The sequence below is a fragment of the Peromyscus maniculatus genome, chromosome 23 (genome assembly GCF_049852395.1).
Source record: "Peromyscus maniculatus bairdii isolate BWxNUB_F1_BW_parent chromosome 23, HU_Pman_BW_mat_3.1, whole genome shotgun sequence".
NCBI lineage: Eukaryota > Metazoa > Chordata > Mammalia > Rodentia > Cricetidae > Peromyscus > Peromyscus maniculatus.
The window spans coordinates 58,097,876-58,116,224 of record NC_134874.1 but is presented as its reverse complement, the minus strand read 5'-3'; the positions used below and the strand labels follow the sequence as shown (position 1 = coordinate 58,116,224).

The following is an 18,349-nucleotide window of genomic DNA, read 5'->3' as shown; positions in this document are numbered from 1 at the left end:
TTATGATTTTGTTTACACACACACACACACACACAGAGAGAGATAGAGAGAGAGACAGAGAGACAGAGAGAGAGAGAGACAGAGAGAGAGAGAGACAGAGAGAGAAACAAAAAAACATGGATTTTAGTCATTTCTGTTCAATGGTTACAAATACACGCCATCACTTAAGAGAAGTGATTACAAATTATTATTGGTTAACATAAGAAAAAACTGGATCAAATTTCAAGCAGAGGATAACTCAATGAATTAAATAGAAAAAAGTTATTTTAAGATGTAATATGTTTATAAAAACTTAAAGGGTTAAGTATATCTTGAGAGATTGAATGCATTCTGTATTGGACCTGGGGTAGTAGTTAAAGATATAAAAATATGGAACATTAAAGCTTAAACAAGTTATGAGATTTGAATACAAATAAAGTTTATATGGGATTTAAGATAAAGGTTTTCAGAATGGGAATATTAAAGAATATTTTGGGAAGAAGGAAAACATATGAAATGCAACTTCACTTAGATAAAGTTTCTAATGAAGCAGAAAGCTAGCTTTCTGACTTTGGAAGGAGGATCTACCTAAAGGCTTCCATTGTGACCACAAAGGCTCATGGAAATGGCACCTTGGTTTCAAGTCACTTTTGGGTGAGGTATGTAGCAAGGATGAAATAGCTAGATCATGTGACATCAGCACATGGACATTCTACTGTCTCCTGGAGAGCCCTGGCATTCCATGTGATGTCACCTGTGTTGTGGCAACACCAACTGTCATTGGGGCATTTGTGCAGAGTCTTGTGTTTCACCTACAGATATGCTGACTTGACTGAACAGGATTCTTGGGAGAAAGGATGGCGAGCACAGGGAGATCAGAGGGAGGCAGAAGTAAGATGGCTTTCAGTCTCCATGTCACACATCAAGAAACAAATGGTTCTGGGGAAAATGCAGTGAGTCCTGGGCAAGGGATGGGGAGCTTCCAGAAGGAGGAAAGCTTCAGCTCCCAGGAGTGGGGCTCAGGAGGGGAGAGTTTCTGAGAAGAAATGGGTCTATCCTGGTCCTCTGAGTTCTTCAAGAGCAGACCCAGAGTTGAATATTTTCATTACTGCCCTCTTACTAGCCAGTCCTCTTTCCTCTACCTTGAGTACAGGACTGGGACATCAATCTTTTTGTAAGTATTTGTTCTTGATGACTGAGGGCTCACCTGGGGATGCCCAGTCCTTAGGTATTTTCAGTCATACCCATCAGTAGTTGATAACAGTTTTGCAAACATCATGATGGCTGGAATGTTTTCTGCTGCAGCATTTAGCAAAATTTCATTATTACCTATGTGACATATCATTTTTCTGACAGGACCCACATAATCCTCCACCACCCCCATACATGTAAGAGCCCAGTGGATCTTCTCTAATGTACTTGTTCACCTCATGGAACTGATCTTCCTTCCCCATTATCCTGAGTGAATTTCTTAGCATCCTTATTTTCTCATCATATTAGCTGGCAATCATCAGGAGAAGAGCCATTCCTGGGTGGTGTTTGGAAAATGAGTCTTGCTCTCCACACATAATGAACTACTGAATTAGAATGAACTAGATTCTAATGAATCAGAGAGATCTCGGGATTGGAATGAGGAGGTGCAGAAGGCCTTCCTCTGTGTCTCAGGAAGGGCTCCTGGAAAGGGCAGCTTGGCTATTGGTGATTTGGAGAAGAGCTTGTTATCAGATAGGTGATGACCATTGGCAGTGGCCCTAACAGTCCATTCTCTGGAAATTCAATTGTATCCTGGAGAGCCCTTGGCATCGTCTATGAAATCACCAGAGTCGTGGCAAACCCATCTGCCCTTGAGGCATTCACTAATTGCTTATAGATTCACCAACTGACATGATGGCAAGACCAAGCACACTGATTGGCAGAGAGAGTCCTAATTTGCTAAGGAGGTGAGGCTAGAACTGGACCTTCTAGTATGGGGTTCAGAAGTTGTGATCATCTGAAGCAATGGACCTATGCTGCGTATCCAGGTCCCTAAAGAGCAGATCCAAGATGGAGGATTTCTGATGGTTAGTTGGCAGAGAGACAGGAATGGTCAAGGCTGCAGCTGCTGTGCTTCGACCTCCTTCAGTTCATTCTGAGTGGCAAAGACTGCAACAGGAGGCCCAGAACCACACTAATGCGGTATCAGAATGGGATGTTGTTACACTTTATATCTGATGTAAATACCAAGGAGGGAAAGTTTCCATCCATTGTACCCAAGTCTGACACATTCAGTTCCTTTTAGTTATAGACACAGGTTATCAGGGCTGGGAGGTGAAAAGCACTAGGGACTCCTGGACTTCCTTGCATCACATCAGGTATGAGATGACAATTCCAAACCAACATGGCTGGCCTTGCTTATATCTTTCAGGGCCAGTGGGGCAGCAGCAGGGGCTGAGGCATATATCTAGCCATGGGGAAGGGAGACAGACACATGGCTTATGAGGCCCAGCTTAAGGATAGCTGCTCTTATCTTTGAGGGCTTCACTGGGTTCCATGCACTTCCTCTTCCTCAGGCCTCGTCTTGGGATACCACATGATCTCCTTGGCTTATGGCATTCATATGTAGAAATTCACTTGTGTTTATGTACCTACAGGGGCTGCTAGGAAGGCATCATTCCACACCCTTCTTCCTCACTGAGCAGGAGCAGCAGCTGAACCAGGTGGAAAAACTGAAACTTCACCTGCAGATGATGACCAATGACAGGAATGAACTGCGTGAATTCCTGGCCCATTACAGCAATGAGTTGAACAACAGGTATTCATCATGCCCTGTTCTCTGGTGACTGTCTTGACCCTACTTTGTCAATTCCAGCAGTCCTTGGGTCACTGGAAGCTGCACCTGCAGGGTGACCTGCACAAGCATATTTTCCTAAATGCATCTGGGAGGCAGAACTAAAGCCTGTAGGAGTGAGATGGGACACAGGCTGTTCTGATTCTTCCTAATAAACACCAGAGCCTGTGGCCTGAATCACAGTCCACAGAGAGGGGCAGTAGGGTGTAAAATCACAACATGCATTTCAAGGTGTTGACAGGTGTTGGCTTGTAGGAAATACCGGGTGGTCTGCGTTTAACCTGAGTCTCTGTATTTGACAAGATATTTATTTTTGCTTGTTGCTCTGGGAGCAGCTTGAAGGGCCTTGTGGTCCTACTTGGTCCATCTGTGTGTGTCTGGAAGGCCTGGTGTCCATCCTTGCTCCTCTCTGGTCTTGTTCCTTGTACTGTGAGACAATGCCACCCACCTGCATTTCTCTGACATCCTAACTGTGTGTAGGTCTGTGTGCATGTGAATTGCCCTCTAAGGGGCCCAAACATCGCAAACATGGCAGTGTCAGGTTTTGGCCTTTTCACTTCCCTCTCCCTTGATAAACCATTAGATTACATTCCTAAATTTAGTCCCCAAAGTTCATTCCCTTTTGTGCACACTGACTCATTCTTGAAACTGAACACCAAAGTTCAACAATCAAAATTCATTACCCGCCTAGACTTGCCAACCTATCCAATCAGATCTCAGCAACTCACCCTAGCACAGACGTAACCTTTCTATTTAAAATCCCACTGCTGAAAAAAGCCTGCTGCCTGTTGTCTGCCTTTGCCTGACCCAGAGGCAGGCTCCCAATGCCATGATTGCCCTGCTGGGGAAATGCATCTCTTTGTGTTGAGGATTTGGTGTCTCAGTGTGTTCTGTGCTATCTCTGAGAGGCTCCATTACAGTGTGTGTGTGTGTGTGTGTGTGTGTGTGTGTGTGTGTGTGTGTGTGTGTGTGTTGTGTTGTGTGTGGTGTGTGTGTGTGTCGCTTCAGATCTTGTGAGTTGGATATCGATAGTAGGGCTGAGGATTTGCCTGTTTCAAAGATTTCAGGTGATATAAGTGCTGTGACCAGGGAGCTCCACTTTGATCACCACTGTTCTCAGTCTTTGTGCTCACCCTGGTGCCTCACTGGAATCCCCTTGGGAGTTTATAAAGCCATCCTTATAGAGTGCCTCATGAATGACAATATTGATGATGAGTTCTGGTTATCCTTGTAAGGACAAGGCATTTCTGTTCTCACACCAGTGGAAATATCATCGCAGATTTCAGGTAGGCCCACACTGGTGGACGTTCTTAGAGAGCTAGTCTACCTCTCCAGGCCTACTGAGGGAGCTCATGGGGCCCTGTCTCCCTCCCTGTGGACACCCAGCCTTTCCTGGCCCTGGGGCAGGGTAGCAAGTCTAATGCACATCAGGAGTTCCCAGTACATAGCATTCAGGGTGTGACATCCAGTAGGCTAGGGTAGTGCAAAATACATCCTTAATTCATGGGGTCCCTGAGGCCTGTGTTCACAGGGTTCTGTGCTCCTGGGGCTATGCCCTACCACAGGCTGAATTCGGAGAATGAGATGCAGAACACAGAGCATAAGAAGGATATGTCAGATGTGAAGAAATTACCCAAGGAAATTAGTGAGGCCTTGTACAAGTGCACAGAGCTGAGTGAGAAGACCAAAATCTACCGGTGAGTGCCTGACTTGGGTGGACTCCAGAACTTGCTAAAGACTGCTTCTTGTTGTCTGAAGTTTCTCCAGTCCTGCCTGACCACGCTGCCAGGAGGAATCTGTCCCACCTGCCTCCTGCAGCAAAATGGTCCCATATAAACACACAGAAGCTCACATTACTTACAAACTATATGGCCAATGGCTTAGTTTCAGGCTAGCTAGCTCTATCATCTTAAATTAACCCAATTCTATTCATCTGTGTTTTTCCACATGGCTGCTGAATGCCAGGCTGATGGCATGTTACTCCTGGGGTGGCAGCTGGCATCTCCTCCACCTCTGCCTTTCTTCTCTGTCTCTCCTGGACTTTCATGCCTAGCTCCTTCCTGCCTTGCCATAGGCCAAAGCAGCTTATTTATTAACCAATGGGAGCAATACACATTCATGGCATACAGAAAGGCATCCCACAGCATCTTCTTCCCTTCTCTACCTTTAAACCAAAGTGAGGGCTGTGGTTCTAGTCTGTTTACCTCTTAGCAAGCAGCCTGCCTTATAGCTCTTGGACTTGTGCATCCTAGACTGAGTTCTCCTAAGTATGAAGAGTCTGAGACCCCCTCCCAACTTTTTCCGGTCAGCTTCTGGAATTTCTAGACAGAAAACATAGTTTGCACCATGAATGGTTTCTGTGGTGCAGGCATGAGATTACACAGCTGGTTTCTATGGGACACATGGATGGAATGTATTCCCAATGGGTCTTCTGTCTCTCTGAGAGCATGGTTTCCCTCTACCTGCTCATGTTTTCCCAATACTGTGAACAGTTAAGTACCAGGGTATGTGTGCGGGAGGCAGCAGATCCAGTCCTCAGAGGTACATGGATCCTTTTTGCTGTCAGGGTCTTCAGAAGTAGTGTAAATCTTTCTTGAATTTGGCTATTCTCTAGCTTCTGCCTGCACCTGAGTGATGCTGCCATGGCTAATGATGGCTCCAGCCCGGGGCTGTTGGGGATGGGAACATGGGACCTTGCAGGAATCATGGTATTGGGAGGCAGGAGTGCCAGATGGAATCGGAGCACATCATTTCTTGTGATATTTCAGCACCCTCTACAGTCAGCACCTGAGTGAACAGACTCAGCTGAAGGAAAAAGTGAGAATCTTGCTAGAGGACAAGAAAAAGCTACAGGGGGAGCAGATTTTACTACAAGAGTCCTGTGAGGAGGCAAAGAGGCTCTGTGAAGAGGTCCATGAGAATATCTATGACCTCTGGACAAGGCAGCTGCAGGTAGGTTGAAGCAGCAGGGCAAACCTGGCCACCTGTCTGACCATACACACACATACACACACTCATGTAACCATCTACTCACTTATCCACCTGACCCATCCCATCCAATAGTTCACTTCTGTGGTCATCCACAAGTCTTTCTGGGAGTTAGCCTCTTAGGCAAGCAAACCCTACTGCTCGGCTGGAAGCCGCAGCCCATTGAGGGAGGCAGGTCAATCATATACCACTCACATGTATGTCAGTATGGGAGGAGCCATGCTATAATGGTAGCCACAGAGATCTGAGTGAGTCAGGTCAAGGGTCTGGGAATCATTTGCTTTTGCAGATGTCATGTGTGATCAGAGCAGACACAGCATGGAAGGAGGAACACCCCCTGAAAAAGCGAAATGACCGGGGCTCATAGACATCTTTTTGGGTGCCATATGGCATTTTACCCTCTTGTTCCCAGACTGCCATGGTGTTCTCTTTACCTGGCCAAGCTCTTGGATCACAGTAACAGAAACTAAATTAACAGCTTGTCAGTACTGTTTGTTGTGAGTGGCGTGGCCAGTTCTCCCATCCTGGATCTTACATTCAGAAGCTCACTGGATGACCAGGGATGTGGCAAGGGCTTATGACAGGTGGGGGTCAGGGTGACAGATTTGAGCCAACTGCATCAACATAGCCTGCAGAGACACAGCATGCTTCCCCAGGCATTTTTAGTCCAAAATGATAGAGAATTGTGGGACTTTCTTATAACAGCTAGTGTGAGGAGTCTAAAACCAACTGGCAATGTCATCCTCATCCAGTGTGATGTCTTCCTCACTGCATTCTGATCACTGATGATTGGAGGGGTGTTTGTCTGTGTGTGAGTATGTCTGTCTGAGGGTGTATATACATCTGTGGGTGTTTTGGAAGGTCTGATGATGACATCGAGTGTCCTCTGTTGCTTTCTCCCCTATTCCCTTCAGCCGGAGTCTCTTACTGAACCTGAAAATTTCTGTTCTGGCTAAGCTGGATAGCCACAGATCTTTGGATTTCCTGTCTCCTCACCATAGAGCGTCCTGTCTTTTTCTGTCTCATTTCATTGCTAAATGGTTCCTTTGTTCCTTTATTACATTGCAATTAATGCGTCTTATAATAAAAAACAAAAATCAAACAATGGAGCTACTTTAAAAATAAAAAAGTAGACTTCTTTTCTTTCACACCATAGAGGTAACTTCCCAGGAAAGGTCTGTTTTGTCTACTGGCCTCACAACATGTAGCCTGATATTTGAAGCTCACTCTTAGGACAGAGTACAACTCATAGTTGTATAGAGTGCTGTGTTTTAGAAAAGTGCTCTGGATGACCTAAATAAACTTCCACTGAATGGCCTGGGACTGTTTTCATATAATGTGCACTGTAATCTGGTTAAAAGTTGTTGGATAATGACAATGGGTGACTTCTAGTCTCTGGTGCTGTCGATGTCTTCTGTGGAGGAGTCGGGGTAAGTTTAGTGAGGAGACTATGATGGTTCAACTTAAATCTATCAGGAGGCTTCATGTCTGACCCTCTTCCGCCAGCACTTGGTTTTGTGTGGTCCAACTCAGTTGTGCAGAGGTTGTTACTTATCCGTACGATCAGTGAGTCTGGTGTTAAGAACTTCCCTGGGAAGGGAAATAAGTTCAGGCCAGGACAGAAGAGCTTTTCTGGGTCTAAGAGGCTTGTAGACAGTAGGGAGGACCCACTACCTCCCCCTGGAGTATAAAAGGTGCTGCAGCATTCTAGTCTTGTACCTTGCCTTTCTGGATTCAAGAAAGGTTGTGTGTGTGTGTGTGTGTGTGTGTGTGTGTGTGTGTGTGTGTGTGTGTGTGTGTGTGTGTGTTGTTGTTGTTGTTGTTGTTGTTGCTTTTATGTGTATCTTTGAGGAATGAGAATGTGTGTTTGAGCCTCTGTGGGTATGTTCACTCTCTCACGGAACAATGGAACATCTTTAAGAATGATGGAGATGGATTTCAATGAGAAAGTACTGTGCCTAATCTGGTTAGTACCACTTTGCCTCCATCAAAGAACAGATGTTGTTGCACATCCTTCTGCATGTCCACACAGCTAACTACAACCAAAGGCCACATAACTGATGCAAGCTAAAAGTTCTTCAGGTATTTGTAGAGGCAGAATTATTTATCTGCAAAGAAATCCTCTGGAGAAAAACAGAGAAATGGGGTCCATGAAGGTGAAAGAGAGGATACTGAGAGGCAGGAAAGGCCGGAAAGGTTTGTGTCCCTCTCTGCTCTGGGTGAAAGGAGGCTGGTGACTGATGACTTCCCTGCATCCTGTTTTGTTCTTCTCCTCATTGCTTGCTGCCATTTTCCATTCACCTTTGCCCTACTTTTGTTCAGCTAACCTTGCCCTTGGAGCTGGCCTGGACTTGATTCTCAGACCAATTCTGAACTGCAGAGGTGCTTGTGGCTGCATCCCAGCCCAGCAGAAGTCCCACACCTATGCTGAGGTGTGAGATGAGGTTGTCTTAGGGTACCGCTTAGGCTCATCATACTCTCAAGTACCCACTCCATGTTGTGTCTGCAGCACTCAGAAACTGCTTTTATTCCAAACTTCTTCATAATGAGTTAAATTCAGCCTGATGGAGAGTTGGGAGAAATGAGAACTCTCAGACATTGCTAGTAGTGTAAAATGGTGCAGCCCTATGAGAAGGTATGTGCAATTATTCAGAAAGTGGAACTACAGACTTCAGGTGGAGCATTGATTCCAGAATGGAAAGTGGTGTCCACAGAGAATAGGGGACAACAGGGATACAGCAGGACTCATCAGAACAGCCCAACTAGAAACTCTTCAGATACCCATTACTGATGAGTGCAAACATATAATGTGGTCCATGGGATATTGTGAAGTATGGAATAATATATGCAGTCATTTGGCCGTGAGTTAGTCAACCTTCTGTTACTCAAACAAATCCCTGACACAATCAGCTTACTTGGAGGAAAGTTTAATATAGACTCCAGATTGTAGCGATTTTCTAGTTTTCTGAGCTCATTCCTTTGGGCCTAAATGGAGGCAACCTGTGGTATAGAGAGCTTCTTTAGGAGGAAGCTGCCCTCCTTGGAGGCCCTGGGAAGCACTGAGTGAGAGCAAGGGGCTGGTCCACTGCCATCCAGTGGTCCTGTGCTGGGGAACTAAGCCTTCAATGCACAGACTGGGGAACTTGCTAATAGAGCTTAGATTACAGATCCAGGAACACTGGTGTTCACATGTCTGTGTACAGGTTTTCAAGGCAAGCACTGCATTGACTTATCTACCCACTGAGTTCTTCTCCCAGGTCACCAGGCATGCACATGTTATACAGACACACAAGCAGGCTATACATCTGCACATATAAACTAAAAATAAACTGAAAAATTATCAAAACTGAGTAAAAGCACACAATATTCTCCACATCCCTGTGCTCAGAGAATCCTCTGTTTCCTGCCTCCAGGCAGGAATATGGGTAGAGAGGGTGTAGGTTAATGAAAGGTAACTTTGTTCTCCATAGTATCCCAGGTGATCTCTTCTTACATAAGAGTTATCTGGAAAACTAAGTGTGGATGGAATGTAGTGTGCTTGTATGTGTGCATCCACATGCATGTGTGTGCTAGAGAGAAAGAGAGAGAGAGAGAGAGAGAGAGAGAGAGAGAGAGAGAGAGAGAGAGAGAGAGAGAGAGAATGCATGTTTATGTACATGGTTAGGACAACCTCACCTAAAAACACAATCTTCCAATGAACAGGAACTTCAAAGTCTTGAGGAAAATATTCAGTCCCTGCTGAAGCAGAAGGTGCTGTTCACCCGGCAAAGGGACTTGGCAGTAAAGTTGCACCATCACTTCACTGTGTCCCAGATGAGGTAGGAGCCCAGGCTTCCAGAAGCAGATGGATCCAAGTGGGTCCGCTGCACCTGGATCTCTGTCCTCTTTGAGTTTTGTCAATTGGCAAAGCTGCCAGCCACGGGCAGGGAAAGAAACCCTCAGAGTGTCATTGCTGGCTCAGTCAACAGGAAGCAATATGCTCTCTCCTTGGTCTTATGGGGACTGTGTCCCCTTCTTCCTTTCTGAGAACTCTTGTATGCTCTAGTCTCTCATCTCTTAGATTAGATCTCCCCACAAATATTCCCATAGCAGCCATAAACGTGGAAAGGAGGATCATTGATCATGAAGGAAAGTGCTTCCCCTGCATCTTTTCCATCAGGAACATCACGTTTAGAGAGAAGTGTCCACCTTTTGCAAATTTGCATAAAGCACACTCCTGCTGATTGCAGGCTCTCTGCAGTGTTTATCAGTTTCTCATGAGAAGATTTACTCTTGGTCATAAACAGAGTAGGAGCTGACAATTTAGTTAATCCCATGCAGGGTTCTAAACTGTAGAAATAACCAGAGCCTTCTCTGCATTGCTGTGTAGGTTCCACTAGAGGGCAGGCATAGAGTTTTCCAGGAGGTTCACATTCACCTGGTATCTAATCAAGGCCAGGGATACCTTTCCTGAACTGTGCCTAAGACTTTAACATACTGATATTTCTCCAAAATGATGTCTTTGGACTGTTGGAGGAATATGCTGTTTTTTTCTAATCCAGCACAGTATGTACTTACCAGTTCAACTTCTACCAGTTTTTAAAAGCTGAGAAAAAAAATCCTGCCCACGTGCTCTCTGACCCTTTTCCCTTGGGGAAGCAAGGAATGAACTCAGGTGAAAGGTAATGCTCGATTGTCTAGCTGAGTAGAGCTGGTGGGGGATCAAAAGCTGACATGGCAGGTCCCCACCAGGCTTGTGCCCCAGCTGCCTTCCTCCCCTAGGTTTGAAAACATCCAGTAGGAACTGGAGCAGACCACAGCCCAGGAAGAGAGCCTCCTGCAGAAGGAGCTGCTGGTGCAGAAACACTATGTTCCAGGCAAGTAAGCCACCATTGAGCCCCATCGCCAGCAGCCAGGGTATTCATGGGGCACGTTTTCTTCCTTAACTTTTGATTACTAGAGATAAATAGGCCCTGATTTTTCTTGACAGTGGCACAGCAAAACTGTTTCTGAATATTTTATTTGCTAATTTTCCCTAATAGCACCTCTTCAGAAAACTGAGAAGGCTGGAAGAAGCCAGAGACACCTTGAAGGCATGATATTCTACACTCCAGGTTCACGGCCTCCTCAGAAAATGCCACCTCTTTTCAGCTGTGAACTCACTAGTGAGGCAAATATCAACCTACCATCAGGCAATCCAGCCACAATCCGGTCCACATCTGTGGCTCACTATTCCCAGAGAAAAGATTGTATCACAAATAGTCTGAGATTCAGAGGACACAACACAAATTACTAAGAACCCTGACATCCATCAGCACGTGGCCCCATTGAGGGGCAAAACAAAATGAAGAGGACATGTGGGTGAGCAAGAGTTCTTCTGTCAGCTTCCTATCAAGGGCTTTGACAAGATGACTCCATATGTGATGGGAAATCTGACAAGGAAGACTGTGTTAACATCACACTGCCATCCAGACAGACCACACCCAAAAGCATAAGATTCTCTCCAGTGCAGTGCTGAAGCTGACTTGAGCAAGCTGACTTGAAGCCATGTCATGTGCAAGTTTTGGTGAAGATTATTCACTGCAGAGAATTAGACAGTTCCTCCCCTCATTTGCTCTCCCATAGTGAAATTCCAAGTGATCCTGAAATTTGCTTATTTTTTTTGTTTATATGTTGGGATATTTATGCTTTGGATTTTGGTGTTCATTTTGGTTTAAGGTTTTGTTAATTTATCTTATTTCTTATATTCTTGTCATTGTTTTAATAGTTTGCTAAGGCTATACATTATATATAAGGACTGCTGTTGTGAAAGCCCCCATTGAGTAAAATGAATGTGTTTTATGAATAAAATGCAATTTGAAACTTCATTCTGAGACTCTTCTTTAGGCAGGTGAGGTTTCACACTCCTGTAAACCCTGAACTCACAGGCTGGGATGTATCTCAGTAAGTTCCAGGAATCTTGAGCTGCACAAGGATTTCTCAGCCATGGGACTCAGTGCTATTGTCGGACCCAAACTACTCTAAAAATGCTATACCTGTCTGGTACATTGTTCAGGGTTTTATGGGGTAACATCTTACAGAATGAAATCTATATATACAAAAGGCTATATTTTTGAATGACTTAGAGGCTGTGGTCCAGCTAATTGAACATTGGCTGGCTATAATGGCAAAATCCCTGAATCCAGGAGTTGCTCAATCCACTATGCTTGATGTCTCAGCCCATCAGCAGTATAGTCTGGAATCCCAAGGAAGTTGGCTCCAATGCCAGTGAAGGCATGGAATTGCTAGCAAGGTGAGAGCAAGCAGCTAAAGAGAAAAACTCCCGTCTTCCATTTCTTTATATGGGCTTCCAGCACAAGGCCTGGCTGAGATTACAAGTGGGGTTTTGGGGTTCAAAACATCTGAGTTATAGGTGTTTCTTTCCTCATCAATATCCAGATTAAAGGAATGTCTTTCTAATGCAAAGATCAGGATTACATGTGGATCTTCTCTCTTCAAATTAAGCAAAAATACCTCACAGGCATGCCCCTCCATTTTGGGGTTTTAATGAATTTCAGATGTGATAAATTTGACAAACAAAAATAGCTCTCACAATTGCACCCTTATCAGCTTGACACAAAATTATATCTTTTGATGTCATGATTAATTTCCAAATGTAAAACAATAACCAGGTCTTAATATTGCCTAAACAAGATATAATTACTCCAAATACAACACGAACACACTATGTATTAGACCAGCTCAAAATTATGCCTAACTTGATTTAATTATCCCTTGTCGTTGGAGTTTTCCTGTGTCCACCCAGCTCCTTCAGCAGCTCAGACCCAAGTAAACACACAAGAGACTTATATTAATTATAAACTGTGTATGGCCACGGCAGGCTTCTTACTATCTTGTTCTTATATCTTAAATTAACCGATTTCTCTTAATCTGTAAGTTGCCATGTGACTTGTGACTTACCGGTACTTTACATCTTACTTCTTATGGTGGCAGGGGTTTCTCCTGACTCAGTCTTCCAATCCCAGCATTCTCCTCTCTGCTTATCCTGCCAATACTATACTTCCTGCCTGGCTACTGTCCAATCAGCATTTTATTTATCAATCACTCAGAGCAACACATTCACAGCATACAGAAAGACATCCCCAGCAATCCCTGTACAACTACAAACACATTATAAAGTTAAAATAAGTGGCAATATCTCTGGAGGGACATTCTTTTAGTATCTCAAATTTAAATATGATAACCATCAATATTCTCCCACTTTTGGAATAAATTTGGTTTTATTTATTTGTTTATTTTTGTTTTTACATCCTAACCAAAATTTCCCCTCCATCCTCTCTTCTCAGTCCTTCCCCCAACCTCCACTCCTCCTGCTCCCCATCCATTCCTCCTTCTCTTTTTTCTCTTCAGAAATGGGCAGACCTCCTGTGCATATCTGCCTGCCACGTTATATCAAGTTGTGGTGAGACTAGGCATGACTTCATACATTAAGGCTGGACACAGCAATTCAGTAGGAGTCCTGCTCCCACCGTTAGGAGTCTCACAAGAAGATCAAGTTAAACAACTGTAAAATACATGGAGAGGACATAGGTCAGTCCCATGCATGCTCCCTGGTTGGTAGTTCAGTCTCTGAGTCACTATGAGCCTACGTTAGTTAGTTTTGTGGGATGATTGTGGGGCTCCTGACCCCACTAGCTCCTATAAATATTTAATTGTTTATTCACTATTTTATGTTCATTGATGTTTTGCCTTTATGTATGCCTGTGTGAGAGTGTCAACTCCTCTGTTCCTGGAGTTACAAAGAGTTGTGAGCTGCATGAGATTTTTTTCATTATTTGAAAAATTAATTATATCATATGATAAGTGTATAGAAATCTTCTGATTGGTATTTAAAATAATAACATCTTACATCTATATAATAGAGAGAGAATGAACATAGAATACACGCCATGCCATTCTGTCATTCTGTTCATATGGAGGTCAATGAACAAATTAGGAGGAGTCATCTCTTTCCTTCCACCCACCTAGCCATCCCATTGGCCCTTCCCTGGTACTTTTCATGATCAACTCGTGGCTTTCTGCCTTAGAGGGTTTCCTTGTGGTTCTGAAAGTTAGAGACTATTTTAATATTAAAGGGCATTGTGAAAAATTTGTGCAGAATTTTGTTTCAAATGAATGATACTGTTAATAAACATAATAGTCACTCAGAGTTGAAGGGAGGAAAGAGCTGACACATCAAGCTTGCCACTCGGAAATTTCTGCTGCCTCCTTGGCTGGCGTCTGGGAGTTGGGGTTTCAGTTTATCTTTATATTTATATACACATGTATATGCAGTTAGATATGGTTGTACATATTAGGTATATCATATAGATACTTATAAAAATATGCACATAACTATACTCATATTTCTGCATAAAATATGCATACCATACACATGCATACCAATGCCACAAAGGTTGCTTGTTTATATTTAATTTCTTGTTATGCCAATTTATTGTACATCTAATTGGAATTCAAAGTATAATTCTGTGTGTGTGTGTGTGTGTGTGTGTGTGTGTGTGTGTGTGTGTGTGTGCATGCAAAGGTGTAGACACATACATGTTTTTAAATGTATGAATGTGGGCACATATTTGTGTGTGTTGTATGGAAACAAGCATGGAGTATTGTGGCATAACACTGATGGTGCCTTCATCCTTTACAATGGGGTAGTAGCACTATTTCAGTGGGGTGGGGCATGCTTGATCATGCTTCATTCTGTGCATGGAACTTGCATGCTTCTAGAGCACTGATATTGTCTACCATGTTACTAACAACGTGTCGATGTTTCAGGATCTTTCTTAGATCGATATCTACAATCTATGTCACATGTTAAGTCCCTCAGATAACATTTGACACCAAGCACAGATTAGTTTTCAGTCTCTCCGTCCTCTTCCACTGCACATTTTATGGGAAATCACCCCCATCAAGTAAGTCTAACTATGCTTACTGGCTATCCAGAACTTGGAGAAGAGCAGGAAATTGTGGGTTCCCAGGATCCAATGATGCTGACAGGAAGACTTGCAGGTGGGCTGTTCCTACTGAAACTGTTGCCACAGGCATCCAGGCTGAGACAGCAAAGGGGCATCTCTGCTGGGCAACTGTATAACTTCTCTTCTTCCAGATTCTGCTGATGCAGACATGAAAAGTATTTCAAGCTCTGTGATTAGATAGCTGGTTTAATTGAGGCCACCCTCCCTAAATCTTGTTTGGCTTTGAGGGTAGCAAAATGCTAACACTTCAATTAGAAATCACAGGAAGAATCTCCCCACAGTTTTTCTTTTATAACTGAGATTTGATTGGTTGAGGACCAGCAGAAAAAGATGTTATCTCAGTTTTGTTCTTTTTCTTTTTGCATGCCACAGTTCTTAAGTATAGGTTTCCATCTGCAATAAGATAGAGGAATGGAACACTGTGATACCTTGACTAACTCCACAGATCTCTAAGATGACTCCTTCCCACTATCCTTCAAATGTCATGTTAGGGCAGGAAAAAAGCATCCATGGAAAAGAAGAATAAAAAGGAAACCCAACAATAAGGACCCTGAATTAGAAGGAGTTGCTGGAAATCTGTGACCAGCCTTGAGGGATAAACTTTCAGGGAAGGAGAGAGGCATGAAGGCAAAGGACAGTGGGAGACTGGGAAGTGGTATTCTCAGAGGGGGATATGTCCATTATTTTCTACTCATTTTCTCCACTTGTGTTTGTTAGAAAAGGTGACAACAGTTGAGGCAGAGTCAGCACCAGGACTCCACTTTCCAAATGGGACAGGATGGACTGCTGTTACACTGCTATCCAGTGAGTGACAGCTCAGAAGTCATCAACTACCATGATGAGAAGAGGTAGGGGAAGCCTCATGGCTTTCTGCTTTCTGGTAAATCCCACTTCAAGGTGTGTTTAATGATGGTGAAGGGACAGGCTGGAGGGCAAAATTTCAAACAGATCTGTTCCCCAAGACCTGGGTACTGCAGATGGCACAATACAAGCTCATGATAAGAGACTCTAGATGATAAAGTCAGTCTCAGAAATGATAGACCAGTATTTGAACTGTGTACATATGGCCTGAGTCTGCCCCATCCCCACTGACCTTCATCTTCTCAGCAGTGAACTTCTGTAGCAGGACAGGATGATTGGATGGGAAGTTGTACCGAGGCAAGGATGATAACTGTAGCCTTCAGGCACCTTCCCTAATTACCCAAGCTGGGAGGTAGGTTCCCAGAGTGAGCAGACTGGGCAGGAGAGGCTCTGAGTGGGCAGAAGACTCCCTCACTGAAGCTTGGAACAGACTCAGGGCCAAGACAGGCAGGGATGGTATTAGCATGCAGGACAGGCTCCTGTGGCTCTCACAGAAGGTGAAAATACACACTCTCTACAGGCAGGCAGAGGTGAGGGAGCTAGGGGTGGCTGGGAGTTTACTGCCTGCACACTCTGAATCTAAATCCCCCTCCCTTCCTTCTCAAGCCAAGTTCTTCATTGGCTTCCCATTTTAACCCCCTCTCTGTCCTGGTAATGCATAGAAAAAAATGTTAAGGATACATTATGTTTTAAAAAAAAATTATGATTTTGTTTACACACACACACACACACACACACACACACACACACACACGCACACACACACACAAAAAACAAAACAAAAAAAACCATGGATTTTGGTCATTTCTGTTCAATGGTTACAAATACTTGCCATCATTTAAGAGAACTGGTTATGAATTATTATTGGTTAAGATAAGAAATGAAATGAAATGACCTAGCAGTTGCCATAACAGGCTGCTCAGTCTTCTCTCAGAGATCGGGCCTCAATTTCAGTTTCCTAAGACTGAGCAAGCAGTCTCTGGGAGGGCCATGAACAAAAGACATAGTCCTTGCAGTAGCTCCCTTTCTGCACAAACTCTGACTGCTCAAAGTTCAGCCAGATGTTTACTGTCTGGGATCCCTCACCAACTTAGAGTTATATGCATGATTCAAGGACTGAGCCTAGACCACTGAGACAGGCCCCACAGTCAGTATGTGCTAGGCCAGCCAGCCCTCATGGCGGCTCAATAAAAAAGCCTGGGACTTGTGCTGGACTGCCCCCAAAGTGATAATTTTAACCACTAACCAGTAAATTCAAAGGTTACATACCCTCACCCAATTAAAATAGAACAGGGATAAAAATAAACCAATCCAATTTGCTGAGTATAGAATAATGTATGCAATCATTTGGCTGTGAGTTAGTCAACCTTCTCTTACTCATAGAATTCCCTGACACAATCATCTTACTTGGAGGAAAGGTTACTATAGACTTCTGATTGGAGAGATATTCTAGTTTTTTGAGATCATTCCTTTGGGCCTAAATTGAGGCAACCTGTGGTACAGAGAGCTTCTTTAGGAGGAAGCTGCCCTCCTTGGAGGCACTGGGAAGCACTGAGTGAGAGCAAGCGGCTGGTCCACTGCCATCCAGTGGTCCTGTGCTGGGGAACTAAGCCTTCAATGCACAGACTGGTGAACTTGCTAGGAGAGCTTAGATTACAGATCAAGGAACCCTGGTGTTCACCTGCCTGTGTACAGGATTTCAAGGGAAGCACTATATTGACTTACCTGCCCACTGAGTTCCTGTACCAGGTCACCAGGCATGCCAGTGCCATACACACACACAGGCAGGCTGAACACCTGAACATATAAACTAAAAATAAGCTGAAAAATTATCAAAACCAAGTAAAAGTACACAATCTTCTCCACATCCCTGTGCTCAGAGCATCCTGTGTTTCCTGCCGCTGGGCTGGAATAAGGGAAGAAAGGGTGTAGTTTAATGAAAGGTAACTTTCTTCTCCATAGTATCCCAGGTGATCTCTTCTTACATTAATGTTTTCTGAGAAACTAAGCATGGATGGAATGTAGTGTGCTTGTATGTGTGCATGGATATAAATGAGTGTGCTGGAGAGAGAGACAGAGACAAAGAGAGTGCACCCACGCATACACGTTTATGTACATGGTGATGAAACCTCCCCTAAAAACACAATCTTCTAATGAACAGGAACATCAAAGACTTGAGGAAAATCTTCAGTCCCTGCTGAAGCAGAAGGAGCTGTGCACGCGGCAAAGGGACTTGGCAGTAAAGCTGCAGCATCACTTCACTGTGTCCCAGATGAGGTAGGAGCCCAGGCTTCCAGAAGCAGATGGATCCAAGTGGGTCCGCTGTACCTGATCTCCATCCTATTTGAGTTTTATCAATTGGCAAAGCTCCAAGCCACAGCCAGGGTAAGAACACCTCAGAGTGTCATTGCTGGCTCAGTCAACAGGAATTATGACCAGGAAACAATATGCTTCTCCTTGGTCTTATGGGGACTGTGCCCCTTCTTCCATTATGAGACCTATAGTATGCTCTGAGTATCTCATCTCTTAGATTAGATCTCCCCACAAATATTGCCATGGCAGCCAGAAACCTGGAAAGGAGGATCTCTGATCATGAAGGAAAGTGTGTCCTCCTGCATCTTTTCCATCGGGAATATCACATTTAGAGATAAGTGTCTACTCTTTGCAGATTTGCATACAGCACACT

At 44.1% G+C, this 18,349-nt stretch overlaps 2 protein-coding genes across 3 annotated transcripts in view; one reads left to right on the top strand and one right to left on the bottom strand.

Moving 5' to 3' along the window:
- LOC102906506 (vomeronasal type-2 receptor 26-like) overlaps nt 1-18,349 on the bottom strand; it is a 194,515-nt gene that overhangs the window by 113,967 nt on the left and 62,199 nt on the right. The window lies entirely within an intron of this gene.
- LOC121826233 (disks large homolog 5-like) lies at nt 559-11,640 on the top strand. Of its 2 annotated transcripts, XM_076560687.1 has the most exons (5): nt 559-932; nt 2,610-2,770; nt 4,372-5,758; nt 9,497-10,650; nt 10,816-11,640. In XM_076560687.1, exons 1-3 carry the CDS (start codon nt 837-839, stop codon nt 4,505-4,507), a joined length of 393 nt encoding a protein of 130 aa, XP_076416802.1. In that variant the 5' UTR covers nt 559-836; the 3' UTR covers nt 4,508-5,758; nt 9,497-10,650; nt 10,816-11,640. The 2 variants fall into 2 exon arrangements, with proteins under 2 accessions (XP_076416802.1, XP_076416801.1); XM_076560686.1 differs by having other exon boundaries at nt 9,497-11,640.